At 52.6% G+C, this 11,349-nt stretch overlaps 1 protein-coding gene across 1 annotated transcript; it reads right to left on the bottom strand.

The window, feature by feature from the left end:
• Positions 1 to 804: 804 nt before the first annotated feature.
• SENP1 (SUMO1/sentrin specific peptidase 1) lies at positions 805 to 11,129 on the bottom strand (the record flags this gene model as incomplete). The annotated part of the gene is given in 14 exon segments (XM_010020838.1): positions 805 to 867; positions 1,686 to 1,781; positions 2,117 to 2,201; positions 7,414 to 7,493; positions 8,344 to 8,547; positions 8,978 to 9,109; positions 9,297 to 9,449; positions 9,745 to 9,829; positions 9,920 to 9,958; positions 10,053 to 10,107; positions 10,282 to 10,532; positions 10,610 to 10,687; positions 10,689 to 10,702; positions 10,970 to 11,129. Coding segments are annotated over 14 exon segments (1,495 nt in total), but the record flags the coding sequence as incomplete, so codon positions are not given.
• Between the last annotated feature and the right edge of the window lie 220 nt (positions 11,130 to 11,349).

The raw sequence follows: 11,349 nt of genomic DNA, 5'->3' as shown, positions 1-11,349 counted from the left end.
TTGGCAACACACACAAAGCCAAGTGAACGGCTCTAGTTTTGTACCTGAATATCCGTAAACAGTTTTGAGGCTTCCAGAACTGGGAAGATCAATTCCTCAGGAAGAAAAAACACCTTCTGCAAAAGCTGCTTTTAACAAGTTGCTTGCAAAGATCCCCCACGTCCTGCCCTCGAGGGATGCCCGACCTGCCCAAGCTCTCCAAAACCCACCACCAGGTCCCAAGCACCGGAGGTACCAGGTTATTATCTTCAGATGGGTGCTAAGGGGCAGAGCTGGCGATGGGTGAGAAAACCCTGGCTTTGAGGATGGAGGGGAGGTGATACAGGAGTAGAGGATGCATCCAACACATCCCTCCACAAGCAAATCCCTCCACATCCACCCCCAAACAGGCTTTTGCCCACCCAATTCAGTGCTCCCCCAGTGCATAGAGAGCCCAGAGCCACCCGAGCACCTTCCCCTCCCCTGAAACCCTGCCAAAGTCACACCATGGGCTCAAAGCCGGCAGCGAGAGCTGCCTAAGGGAAAGATGAAAAGCTCCTTGGATGTTTGAAGCTGCCCCCACAAGTCTCAGCACCTGAAATTGCTCGTAAAAAATAGGTCCGGAAATACAAACCCCAAAAGAGAAAAGGGAAAAGCAAGTGTGCTTCGGAACACTTGTGTTGGTCCGTGACTGGTGCCTCATCAAAAGTAGGATGCAGAGTTCACTCGTGGTGTCTTTGAAGGCCCAAGGGCAGGTCCATGCTCAGGGCAGAGCTGGGCACTTGGAGAGAACCTCGCAGGGAAGTGGCTTTGGGCTCAAGGGCATCAGAGGAGCTTGCGGTGGAGGATCTCCCAGGCCATGCGCTTGCGGAAGTACGGCATGTGCTGCTGCAGGGGAGAGGGGAAACATCCTCAGCCACTGCTGGAGCACTGAGCTCCTGGAGCCACGGGATGGGCTGAAGGGACCTCAAAGCTCCTCCAGCTCCAACCCCTGCCCCGGGCAGGGACACCTTCCACTAGAGCAGGTTGCTCCAAGCCCCTGTGTCCAACCTGGCCTTGAACACTGCCAGGGATGGGGCAGCCACAGCTTCTCTGGGCACCCTGTGCCAGCACCTCAGCACCCTCCCAGGGAAGAGCTGCTGCCTCAGAGCTCATCTCAGTCTCCCCTCTGGCAGGTTCAAGCCATTCCCCTTGTCCTGTCCCTGTCTAAAGCTCCTCCCCTGGGTGCAACTTTTGAAATGGTGCCTTTTTTGGGGAAAAAAACATACGGAAAACAGGAGAGTGGATGAGATCTGGGAAACAACATCACTCTGATGATGTTCTCTAATAATCAGAACATTAATGCGTATTCATGGAGGCTGATGTTAAGTAACACTGAAATTCCCCAAGATTTGGGCTACAACACCTCACTTTCCCAGGGAATTTCAGTGTGTACAACTACGAATGGGGCTCACTATGGGTTTGAGCTTCCCCAGCGGGTTGGAGTACAACAAGAGCCCCGAGGATGGCTCGAGAGGAACCATCTGCACAGAGCAAAGAGCTGCCCCAGTGCCTTGAGCCAGCTCTGGTCCAAGGAGCTGCTCTACCATCCCCACATGGGCTGGGGGCACTTGAAACCCACAGGGAAGGAAGCAAAGGGCGTTTGGAACATCAGAACATGGACCATCTCTCCCTGACGGTGAGGGACACGTCGGGATGGGCTTTACCTGGGTGAAGTTGATGGGCTTGTCTTTGGTAATGCAGTCAGCGTATTTGCAGGCGAACATCCCACAGTCGCTGCCATTCATCTGCTGCGGGATCTCCTGGGAGCAAAGGACACAAACCCAAATGTCATTCCCAGAGGAGCCACTTGCCACCTCCTAAGGATGAAGAGCTCCAAGGGAAGGACCTCTCTCAAAGGAGTCCTCATGAGGCAGCTCTGCCAGTGCGAGGGAGGGGGAATGAAGACAAGAGGGTGGGCACCAGGAGATGAGGTGGCACTGGAGCACCCGGCTTGGGAAACCTCCCTGGAATCTGCAGCAAAGCAGCCACTGAATAGCTGGGATGTATGAGCCACCCCAAGAACGCATCCATTGGGAAAACCAGCCAGGAAAGGTGCTTCGAGCCCTTCTGCAGAGCTCTGCCTGCCCACACCTACCTGACTCTTCTTGCTCAGCAGCGACCAGCCATTGGTGTCGAACTCCTTCCTCTTCTTGTCAAGACTTTCCTGTTTTAAGTATTGCCTGTAGGAATAAGGGAACAAAGAGAAGCTTACTCAGAGGAGAGGGGAAAGCAGCCAGTGGACTCTGTGGCCGTTTACCCAGGACAACTTTGCCATGTTTGCAGAATTAATGCAATATGGAAGTCCAATATTTTCGTCTCGGTACTGGCTACTTCAAACAGGGCTCCACAGACCCGGGCTTTGAGGCAGGTAAAGAAGGACCAAGCAGGACTGAAACCCTCATCCAAAACAAGTACCTGCCAAGCAGAGAGTCAAAACCACAAATAAACCAGCGAGAACAAACCTAATTCATCAGAGGGTGACTCAGGGCAAGGAAAAGCTCAGCAGCCACGGGGCTGCCTCAACAGGCTCTTGCAATGGGAGACTGGAGAGCTGGGCTCCAGCTCTGAGGGCATCCTGTGCACTCGTGTCTCTTGTCTTTTGGGGGTCTTGTTCAGCACAAAAGGGAGACAGGAGTGAATGTGTCAAAGCTTTAACAACAGCATCCAGCAGCTCTGGAATAGTGACTCCATGTGTAAAGCATCACAAAACCACCACGAAGCTCCTCTCCAGGCTGGTGGTGGGTTCAGCTCGCTGGCAGATGATCTCCTGGAGCTCTCCTCCCACATTTCCCTTCCACTCCTGATTTGAGGACTTCTTATCACCACAGAAGGCAAAGAGCAAGTGCTTTCAAGGAAGAAAAGTAGGGAAGATGACCCTGATTTTCTCCAATGAGCTCCAAGGCTTGGGAATGGAAGGAGGCAGCCCTGGGAAAAGCCACACCACAGTCCTCTCCAAAATGCTTTTACAGGGATTGAGTCAAGCTGGGAGCACACGTGGGAGAAGGAGCAGGGTGGGATGTCAAATACCTGCACAAGCCTTCATCAGCGGGAGAAAGGCCTCAGAGCCAGTCCCATTCCAGGTCCTGGAGCTGGAAGACAAGGAAAGCTCACAGGTACTGGTCCACCTCCTCTGCCCAAGGAGCCTTCCACCAGTTTGGCCTAAATGATACCATGGAAGAACAGGGAAGCGTGGGGCTCCTCCCAAGACCATCCCAAGCTGCTGCCACACTCTTCTCTGTGCAGGTATGAACACCCTGAACCATTCCCCTCACTGGGAAGAACAGAAAGAGAAGCTCAGGAAGGACCCACACAAAGGTGGACTAGAAGGAGCCCAAGGAGATGAGGTGATGGGCCCAAGATGTTGTTAATGGCCCTAAAGGAGCTCCTCTCTGTTGGCTGCTGGTGCCATTAAGTGACATTCAGCTTCACAGACACCTTCTGCCCGTGTTGGCTACCAAAGGAACCAGGAAGACCTACAGAAACCACCTCCTTCACGTTTGGCATCTTCTCAGAACAGCCCGAGGAGCTTTCTCAGCGTCGCAGCTGTGATCAGAACATTTGGAAAGGAAAAAGCAAGGGATTAGATGCTGCTGGCTCGAATGGAGGGGTCAAGAGAGCATCTGGCAGGGAGAGGGAGGCGGGTTTGGCTGCCAGCATGGGGAGATGTGCCATCTTTCAGCAATCTGATCCACAAAGACTTGGCTAAGTCACATCTTGCTGTTAGTAAACGCCGGGACGTGGTGGGAGAAAGGGTGATGTGACCTGCAGACAAGCCCAAAAGATGCAGGCTCAAACTTGCTGCCTTGGTGCCACTCAGGGGGGTTTCTCTATCAAAACTCCAAAGAAGTCCTCGAAGAACTCTCCTGGGCCAAAGAGTCCCTGAAACACCCAGAGGCCACTGAACAGTCCTCAAAGTGGCAGCAGAACAACCCAGCAGCCTCTGAACATGAAGCCAGCCCCGTCCTAGTGGTTGTGTCTCTAGAAAATGGCCAGAAACAAGAAGGTTTTGCTGGATGTGGAAGTGTCAAGGAGGGGAGTCTCCTCCTGGCAGTCCTCTGAGAGCAGATCAGCTCCAGACAAGCATTTTCTATCAGCCTTCATTAGCTGGATGCTCCCAGTTCCCCAGCTCAGGGTCTGCTGGCTGCCAGCGACTGCTGTAATTGCTCTTGGGAAGCTTCTGCTTGGCTTTGACTCGGCTGCAGTTTGGACAAGATCAGCAGGGGGTAAATCTCAGTCCACAACCAACCCCAAACGACCTTTCACTGAGCACGAGAAGTCTCCATATCCCAGCTCCACAAATAAAACCTTATGGGTGGGGAAGAACCTTCTTGCAACAGGTTGAGATTAAGGGCGAGCTGAGCCTCCAGCACTGAGGGAGGCAGCAAGTTGTCTGCACCACCCTACAAACGTTAGTGTATTAACAGCCTCATTGCAGGAACAATAAAATCCTGGCAATTGCTGCCTAATCCAGAAGCCACTTGAATCCTCAGCTAAAAAAAGAGCAGCAGCCCACAGCCCCTCCTGTTCTGCACGATAAGAGACGGGGAGTGAAGCTGTGCTGATAAATACAAGGATGCAGCACGCAAGGAGCCTCCAAACAACGTCTCCACATGGACATATGGAGTGGAGGCAGAGAGGATCCAAGCGTGAGACTCGTCTGGCAGACAGGGAAGAAGCCAGCGACGTGGAAATGGTGCTGGAGCTTTGGTGGCTTCAGTCCATCCACTTTGATCTGCAGCTGCCACAAGCCGCAGCCGCGATGCCGACACACGCAGAGCAAACAGGGAATTGGAAGGGTTTTGGGGGAGAGTGAGGGAATAAATCTGTGTCCATCACCTGGGCTTCTGGCTTCCCAAAAGCAGCCTCCACCAATGGACAAGGTGATCAGCAAACATCAGGTGCATTGTGTAAGAAACTCAGCACCGCTCCTGCCTCGGCAACAGCCTGGACCCCCTCTAAGGAGCCTGAAAGCGAATGCCTTGACTTCAACTCATGAGACAACTCCAGGAGGCAGAACTTAATTGATGAACTTTGTCAGGACCTCAAGGGGAAGCAGCCTGGCCTGGAATTCTGAAGCAGAATTACATGCCAAATCAAAGCCCAACATGCCTGAGATGCCCCAGCGAACAGGCTTTCCCAAGCCTGAAATGGATTCTTGCCCTCCACAGTGCTCACAGAAACACACAAAAACCTGAGCAGGTGCCTCAGGGAGCTGCTGAAATCAGCTCCACAGCAGGCTGCTAAATGTCTAAGAGCCTTGAAGCAAAGGGCACGTGAAGGGAAGCGCTTCAAGCACTGCTGTGAGCAGGAGATAAGGAGATTTCATAGGCATGAGGTGCTTTCAGCTCTCCTCCCATCTCACTACACCAGAATCAAGTTCTCAACTTATCTCAGGAGGCTGGTTTATGTCTGCTCCAAAGCACAGCTCCTTCCAGCAGAGCTGAGACACTGAGCACCGTGTTTCCCAACGAGAAACCCCCAAAAGCAGAGGCAGCTTTCCTAAAGTCCTCTCCAGGTCTCACCCCCAAGCCCAGATGCTGAACCAAAGCAAGGCAGCCACCAAAGCATGGCCATCTGGGGTCCCTACTCACCCCTAGCCAGGCCAGGGGCCCTGGTATTTAATCAGTTGCTTTCCCTGAGCCTCAGTTTCCCTCCTCTGTAAAAAGTCTGGCCAATGGTACAACACTCACCACCTTTAGGAAGCTCTAAAGATTGAAAGCATGAAAGGGTCACTAACCATGAATAGGACCTCCGTCCCTTCTTCCCGGTGTGATCCTCCCACTGCATTCAACCAATAAAAGCCTCCTAAAAGGAAACAGAGGGAAAACAATTACGTCCAGGGCAACAGTGACCCGAAATCCTGGCTCTCTACTGCTCGCCCTGCACGGCTGAAGCACTCTATGCTCTGATACTCTCTAACACCATTTTGGGGACCTGCTTCCTCGTCCCAGACCCCTCAAACCAAGCAAGGGCAGGACTCCCAGGTCCTCCTTGCACCTCTCAGGTGCTTCATTTCACCAGACATCCTCGGACCAGAGACATTCAGGCTGAAAGGAACTGGTTATTCCCCAGCCCATCCCTGCCCCAGGGCTCATCCTCGGACCAGAGACATTCAGGCTGAAAGGAACTGGTTATTCCCCAGCCCATCCCTGCGAACTAAGAGATGCTTCCCCCAAGCCACTTCCAAAGCCTTTATGCTTTTCCTTTCCCTTTAGACCAACATCCCAGAAGAGTGTGGAAAAGGGAAGCAGATACTTTGACAGTTCTATGCATGAACCCAGCACTCGCAGGCTGCAGAGCACCTGAGCAGGAAACTAAAGGTGCTCAATGGACTGGAAATGGCATTTCCCTGCTCTTTCTCATTATCCACATTCCTGAACTGAATGAGTGACACCTCTGCTGACAAACTCAGCCTCATGCCAGAAGAGCTGGGATCACATTCCCAAGTCAGCATCACAGGAAAGCAGAGACGAGAACCAGAAGCGACGGCAGAGCCAGGGTCAGCGCCGGAGCCACGGAGCCGGCGACTGCGTCTCCCAAATCCCTCCTCAGGGTGATCTGCATCAAGCCTGGTGGCCCTACGGGAGCAGGAGCCTTCACAAGGACCCAAGGAGCAGCTCACTTTTAATCTCACTCCATTCAGGAGGAGTTTCCAAGCATGGGAACCCAGTTCTGGAGCTGACACACAACCAGAGCAGGCAGCCAGCTCCACTCCGTCCTGGAGCATGGCTCAGGATGGGAAAACCAAGACCTCTGCACTTTGAAGCCACAAGAAGAGCTTTTGCCCAGCTCTGATTCGGAGGCATGGCACAGCATGGGACACCCTGCTGGGACTCAGTACAGAAGAGACCATGCAAACCTTTATCCATGGCCTGGTGCAAGAGATACCTCCACATCCTACATCCATCATTGTGCTCTCCTGAACCTCCTCAAAACAAAGGGCTGAGCTACTGAGCAGATCTTTGCCACAGGCAGGAAAAGCTCCCACCTGGAGGAAGGAGCCAGGAGATGCCATTTCTTCAAGAGGCTGCAGGACAAGGGCAGGACCCTGATCCCTCAGGGTCTGAGAATTTGTTTTTCTCCTAAAGATGATGCCCAAGATGATGCTCTAAGACTGATAAAGCCTCATGTGTTTAACAGAACGGGTCTGAAACCTGCCTATACCCACGAAGGTAACACCAGCCTCACTGACAAGTCTTCTGGGAAGAGGTGAAGACAAGACATCAGCACAGGACACTCACAGACCACCTTTGTATCTGCAGACCAGGATGTTCCTCTGAATCCTCCTTTCAGGACCCAGAAAGGGACTGTCCCCGCGGAAGGGTGGTGGCTTCCAGAGCAAGATAAGAGGCTGTCCTGTTTCAAACAGGCCCGACCCAAAGTGTTACTCACAACAGGATCCTGCAGGCTTCGCTGTTAATTCCACCCATGGAGTCGTAGTAGGTGATGGTTTTCTTCCTGAAGTCTACAACCTACAGAGAGAAGAGAGATTTGTTACCAACACACAACACAAGGAGCTCAGCCTTCTGCCAGCACACTCACTCTGCTGAAAGAAGTTTAGAGCATTTCATAGCAGAGAAGGATCTCAGAGGGCTTCTAACAGCCCTCCCCACATCCCCCCTTTGCTGCTGTGTTATCAAACCACTTGAATCTCCAGAGCAGGCTCTCCTCAGATCACCCTGGTAAGACACAAGAGCACTCTGTTATCCTTATTGTTCACTGTTACCCTTATTGTCCAAGCCTCAGGTAGGTTTACAGAGGCTTTGCTCCACCTGAGGTGTGCATAACGAAGCAGTTCAAGACAAAAGTGTCCCCCCCAAGTGTTCTTTGGGGGCCCCATTTCCACCTCCCTCCTGTCGGAGCGTTGCCCTTGCAAGGTTTGAGCTAAGGAGGCTGAGCTAGCCTTCAAAGCCACGTGTGATGTGTCACCACACAGGCACCAGCAGCCAGGAGAAGGGACAGAAGGAGATCAGGGGCAGGAGGGAGGGAGAACTGCTCAGTATCTGTCACCTACATCTCTCTTAACTGATCCTATGGCAACATCTCTAAAGGTGAGTTTGTGGGAACTGGAAATGAGATCCTTCTCCAGAGAAGGACTTGGCCTGAGATGACCTTCCCCTTCTCTTTAAAAGCCTAGAAACACCCCCAGAAGTTATCCTTTTACTTCTCTAGACCTCAATTTTGGCCACAACCATAGAACTTCCCTCCCCACCCTGCACCCAGTGACAACCAAGAGCTGGGAAGTTTTAGCCTCAGCCCCACATGGATTTGTAAGACTGGAAATTCCAGCTCTATCCTACTGGGAAGAGCTGAAGCACTCACTGCGAGGCACCAGTGCACTCCCAGATGGATGGGCACCAGAAGGAGATCCACAGAGAAGACATCCACTTTTTTAGTCCACCGTTTCACAGCCTGGTACCCTGCTGTTTTTAACTTGGTGAAGAAGAAAGTATTGAAGGCGTGAACTGCCGGCAGCCCCTTCTCTTTGCTCCTCTCCATCAGCAGGTTCATGTAGAAATTGATTATCTGGGAAAGAAAAAGCATCCAGGACATGGCAGAGTTGACACCTCTGCAGCAGGTGCTCTGCCCCAGTGCAAAAGTAGGTAAAGAATTGGGGTTGTCTCCATCCGACCCTCTGAAGAGCTGCCCCTGAGGGGATTTACAGCAGCTCCACAGCCTTAAAGCCTTCACAAGCAATGAAGATTTAGGAATCAGCCTCCTGTATTGAAGATCTACTTGGGGGTTTTTGCCCTGATTGTGGCCATGGTCAGTCCCACTCCTCCCAGTATTATCTCTCTTGGTCTACAAAGGGCTTTCTCCACAGATGAACAGAACAGAAACCACAGCCCACAGCTACAATTCTCTCCCAGTTCTTCCAGCAAATACAGGGCAAAGTCCTTTGTTCACTTCAACTGAGCCCAAATCACTGAAGAACAACATCTCAGCAGGTCCTCACCTCATCATTGAGCCAGTTCAGGTTATTGAGGGTCTGGATGTCTTTCCGAGTGATTGTCAACCGAAAAGCTTCACTGAGGACCTCGTCCTGGTTCCCACCTCGGAACACGCTCTTGATTTCCTTCTCCATTTCCTACAGGGAGGACACAGCATCAGAAGGGAGAGCTCCTGCTATTCCCACCACAAAGACTGGATCCAAACCCAGCCTTTGCTCCTCAAAGGATAAACGTGCTACAATATGTACATGCAAAAGGGAGCAGCTCCCTGATTCTGTGCACGGGCGGCAGGAAATCATGGCTGGATTTAGATCTTGGACTTACCTCGGTGATTTCGGGGAACTCCTCTTCACCATCAGCTGACTTGGCATCCTCTTTCTCTTCTGGGACCACCGTGACAGGGATTTCCTTCTCCAAGGGGACTCGAAGGTTTAAATCCACCAGATCCTGCACAGAGTGCTCCTGTTCCTGCAACCGCTGAAGGAGAGACCCTTACATTAAGGTGGTGTCTGAGGGAGTCACCTCTCCAGGGCTTCTGAGGGAGCTACGTGGGGTCAATTCCACTGGGAGATGCAGACAGGGACATGGAGGGGGAGCACTTCTCCTGGCAGTGACTCTACCGAGAGCGCTGCCATGGGAAGGGGAAGCAACAAAGACACCAGACCTCAAAGGAGTGGATTTTTGTCATTTTTCCCTTCCCAATTTGCTTCCTGTTCTCTGGTTTGAACTTTCAGCCCCACAAAGCCAGTTCCTGCAGCTCCTGCCCCGTTACCTGGCTCTGCAGCTGCAAGGCCAATGCTTTTTGCTCTTCTATTTGCCGCCACCTCTCCCGAGCTCGCGAGTCGTAGACGCTGGTCCTGAAATCACAGTTCATGTGAGCACATCACTGGTTTATCCCCTACAGGATATTCCATGACAGGAAGAAGCAGCACAAATCCTGTACTTACAGTTCTTTGATCCATAGTTCTGCCTGGAAGAATGGGAGGCTGGAATGGGGGAGAAAGGATAGGTGTAAGTGCTCTCCAAGTGGGGAGAAAAGCTCCATGTAACCCTCCCCTTCCTCCATCCACGGCCTCTTACCTTGGTGCTGGGGTTCTGGAATCCTTTACTTTGAGCAAAATGACAGAGTCTGACCCTAAAGAGAGCAAAGTTTATGGACTATTGTTACCACCACAATAAGCACCCACTTCCCCAGCTGCTGCAAGAGCCCAGACACAGAAGGGGAGGGAAGAAGTGGGTTTCCCACATACATTTTGAGTCCAATGCCCAGATTTGGGTTTCACTTTGGGTTTGGTTGGGGTTCCTTTACCTTCAGACTGTGTGGTAGATGCTGGTAGGTTTTCTTGCTGCTGCTGCTGGGCTGTGGAGTTTCTGGACTCAAAGATGCTGGAGGAGTAGGTGGGGGCAGAGTAGAGCGATGGTTTAGGGGACGGCTGCTCCTGCGCCCTCAGGACGCTGGTTGCTGGACTGGCTGGTGCAACACTGTGAGCTTCAAAGAGCTTCGAGTTCTGGCTGGGGGCTTCTTTCACTCCAGGTTTGCTGGAATTTGAACACCTGGACCTAGGAACGACAGGAAGTGAGTTCCCAGCGGATACACGAGGTGCTGTTGGCTGGGGAAGAGCATCTGACACACTCACAGATGGAAGGGGAACAGTGAAGAGGGCTTGGCCGTGGAAAACTGTTTCCCTGTGACCATCTGAAGCAACTGCCTGTATTTCCTCCCGAACAGTCTGCAGGGAAGCAACCAGAGAAGTGTCAACAATACAGTTCCACCGAGGACACTGTGAAGAGCGGGCACATGAGCACATCCAGGGGGGCCCAAAGTTCAACCAGGCCTTGAGCAGAGCAACTGCAGCCGAAGGCTGAACGTGGGCAGAGCTGAAAGCAGCGTCTGCCTGGCAGAGGGAGCAAAGCCAGCACAAGAGAGTGCACTAAAGCCACCTCAGGTGCTTCATGGTGCCCAGAAGAGGAAACCCCCCCATTGAACAAGTCTTTACCTCCTCGGCCGTGCTGATGAAGCGCCGGGGGGTTTTCTTGGGGCTGAGCAGGCTGCGGCGACAGGGGCCGCTCCACGAAGGGCTCTGAGCAGGTTTGATGGGAAAAGCTGAGGCATGGCAGTGGTGGTTGGATTTTCCTACAAAGCTGTTGGATGTCCCACTGCGAGGGGGGAAAAAAAAAGTTTTTAGTTGATTCCAAGCTGCGGTTTTAGGCTCTAACTTCATCCTCTTCAAAGCCAGGAGCGAGGCCACCCAGTCGCGCTCAGGAACGGGTGGTTTAGGAGCCATAGCCCAGCTTTGCCTTTCCAGCAGCTTGATCCTGCATCATTCCCGAGGCCTGTGCGGCCACGGAGGTGCGGCCAGGTGCACCTGCGGGGCGC

The sequence above is a fragment of the Nestor notabilis genome, unplaced genomic scaffold, assembly GCF_000696875.1.
Source record: "Nestor notabilis isolate BGI_N333 unplaced genomic scaffold, ASM69687v1 scaffold20510, whole genome shotgun sequence".
Lineage (NCBI taxonomy): Eukaryota > Metazoa > Chordata > Aves > Psittaciformes > Psittacidae > Nestor > Nestor notabilis.
This window is presented reverse-complemented; position numbering and strand designations above follow the sequence as displayed.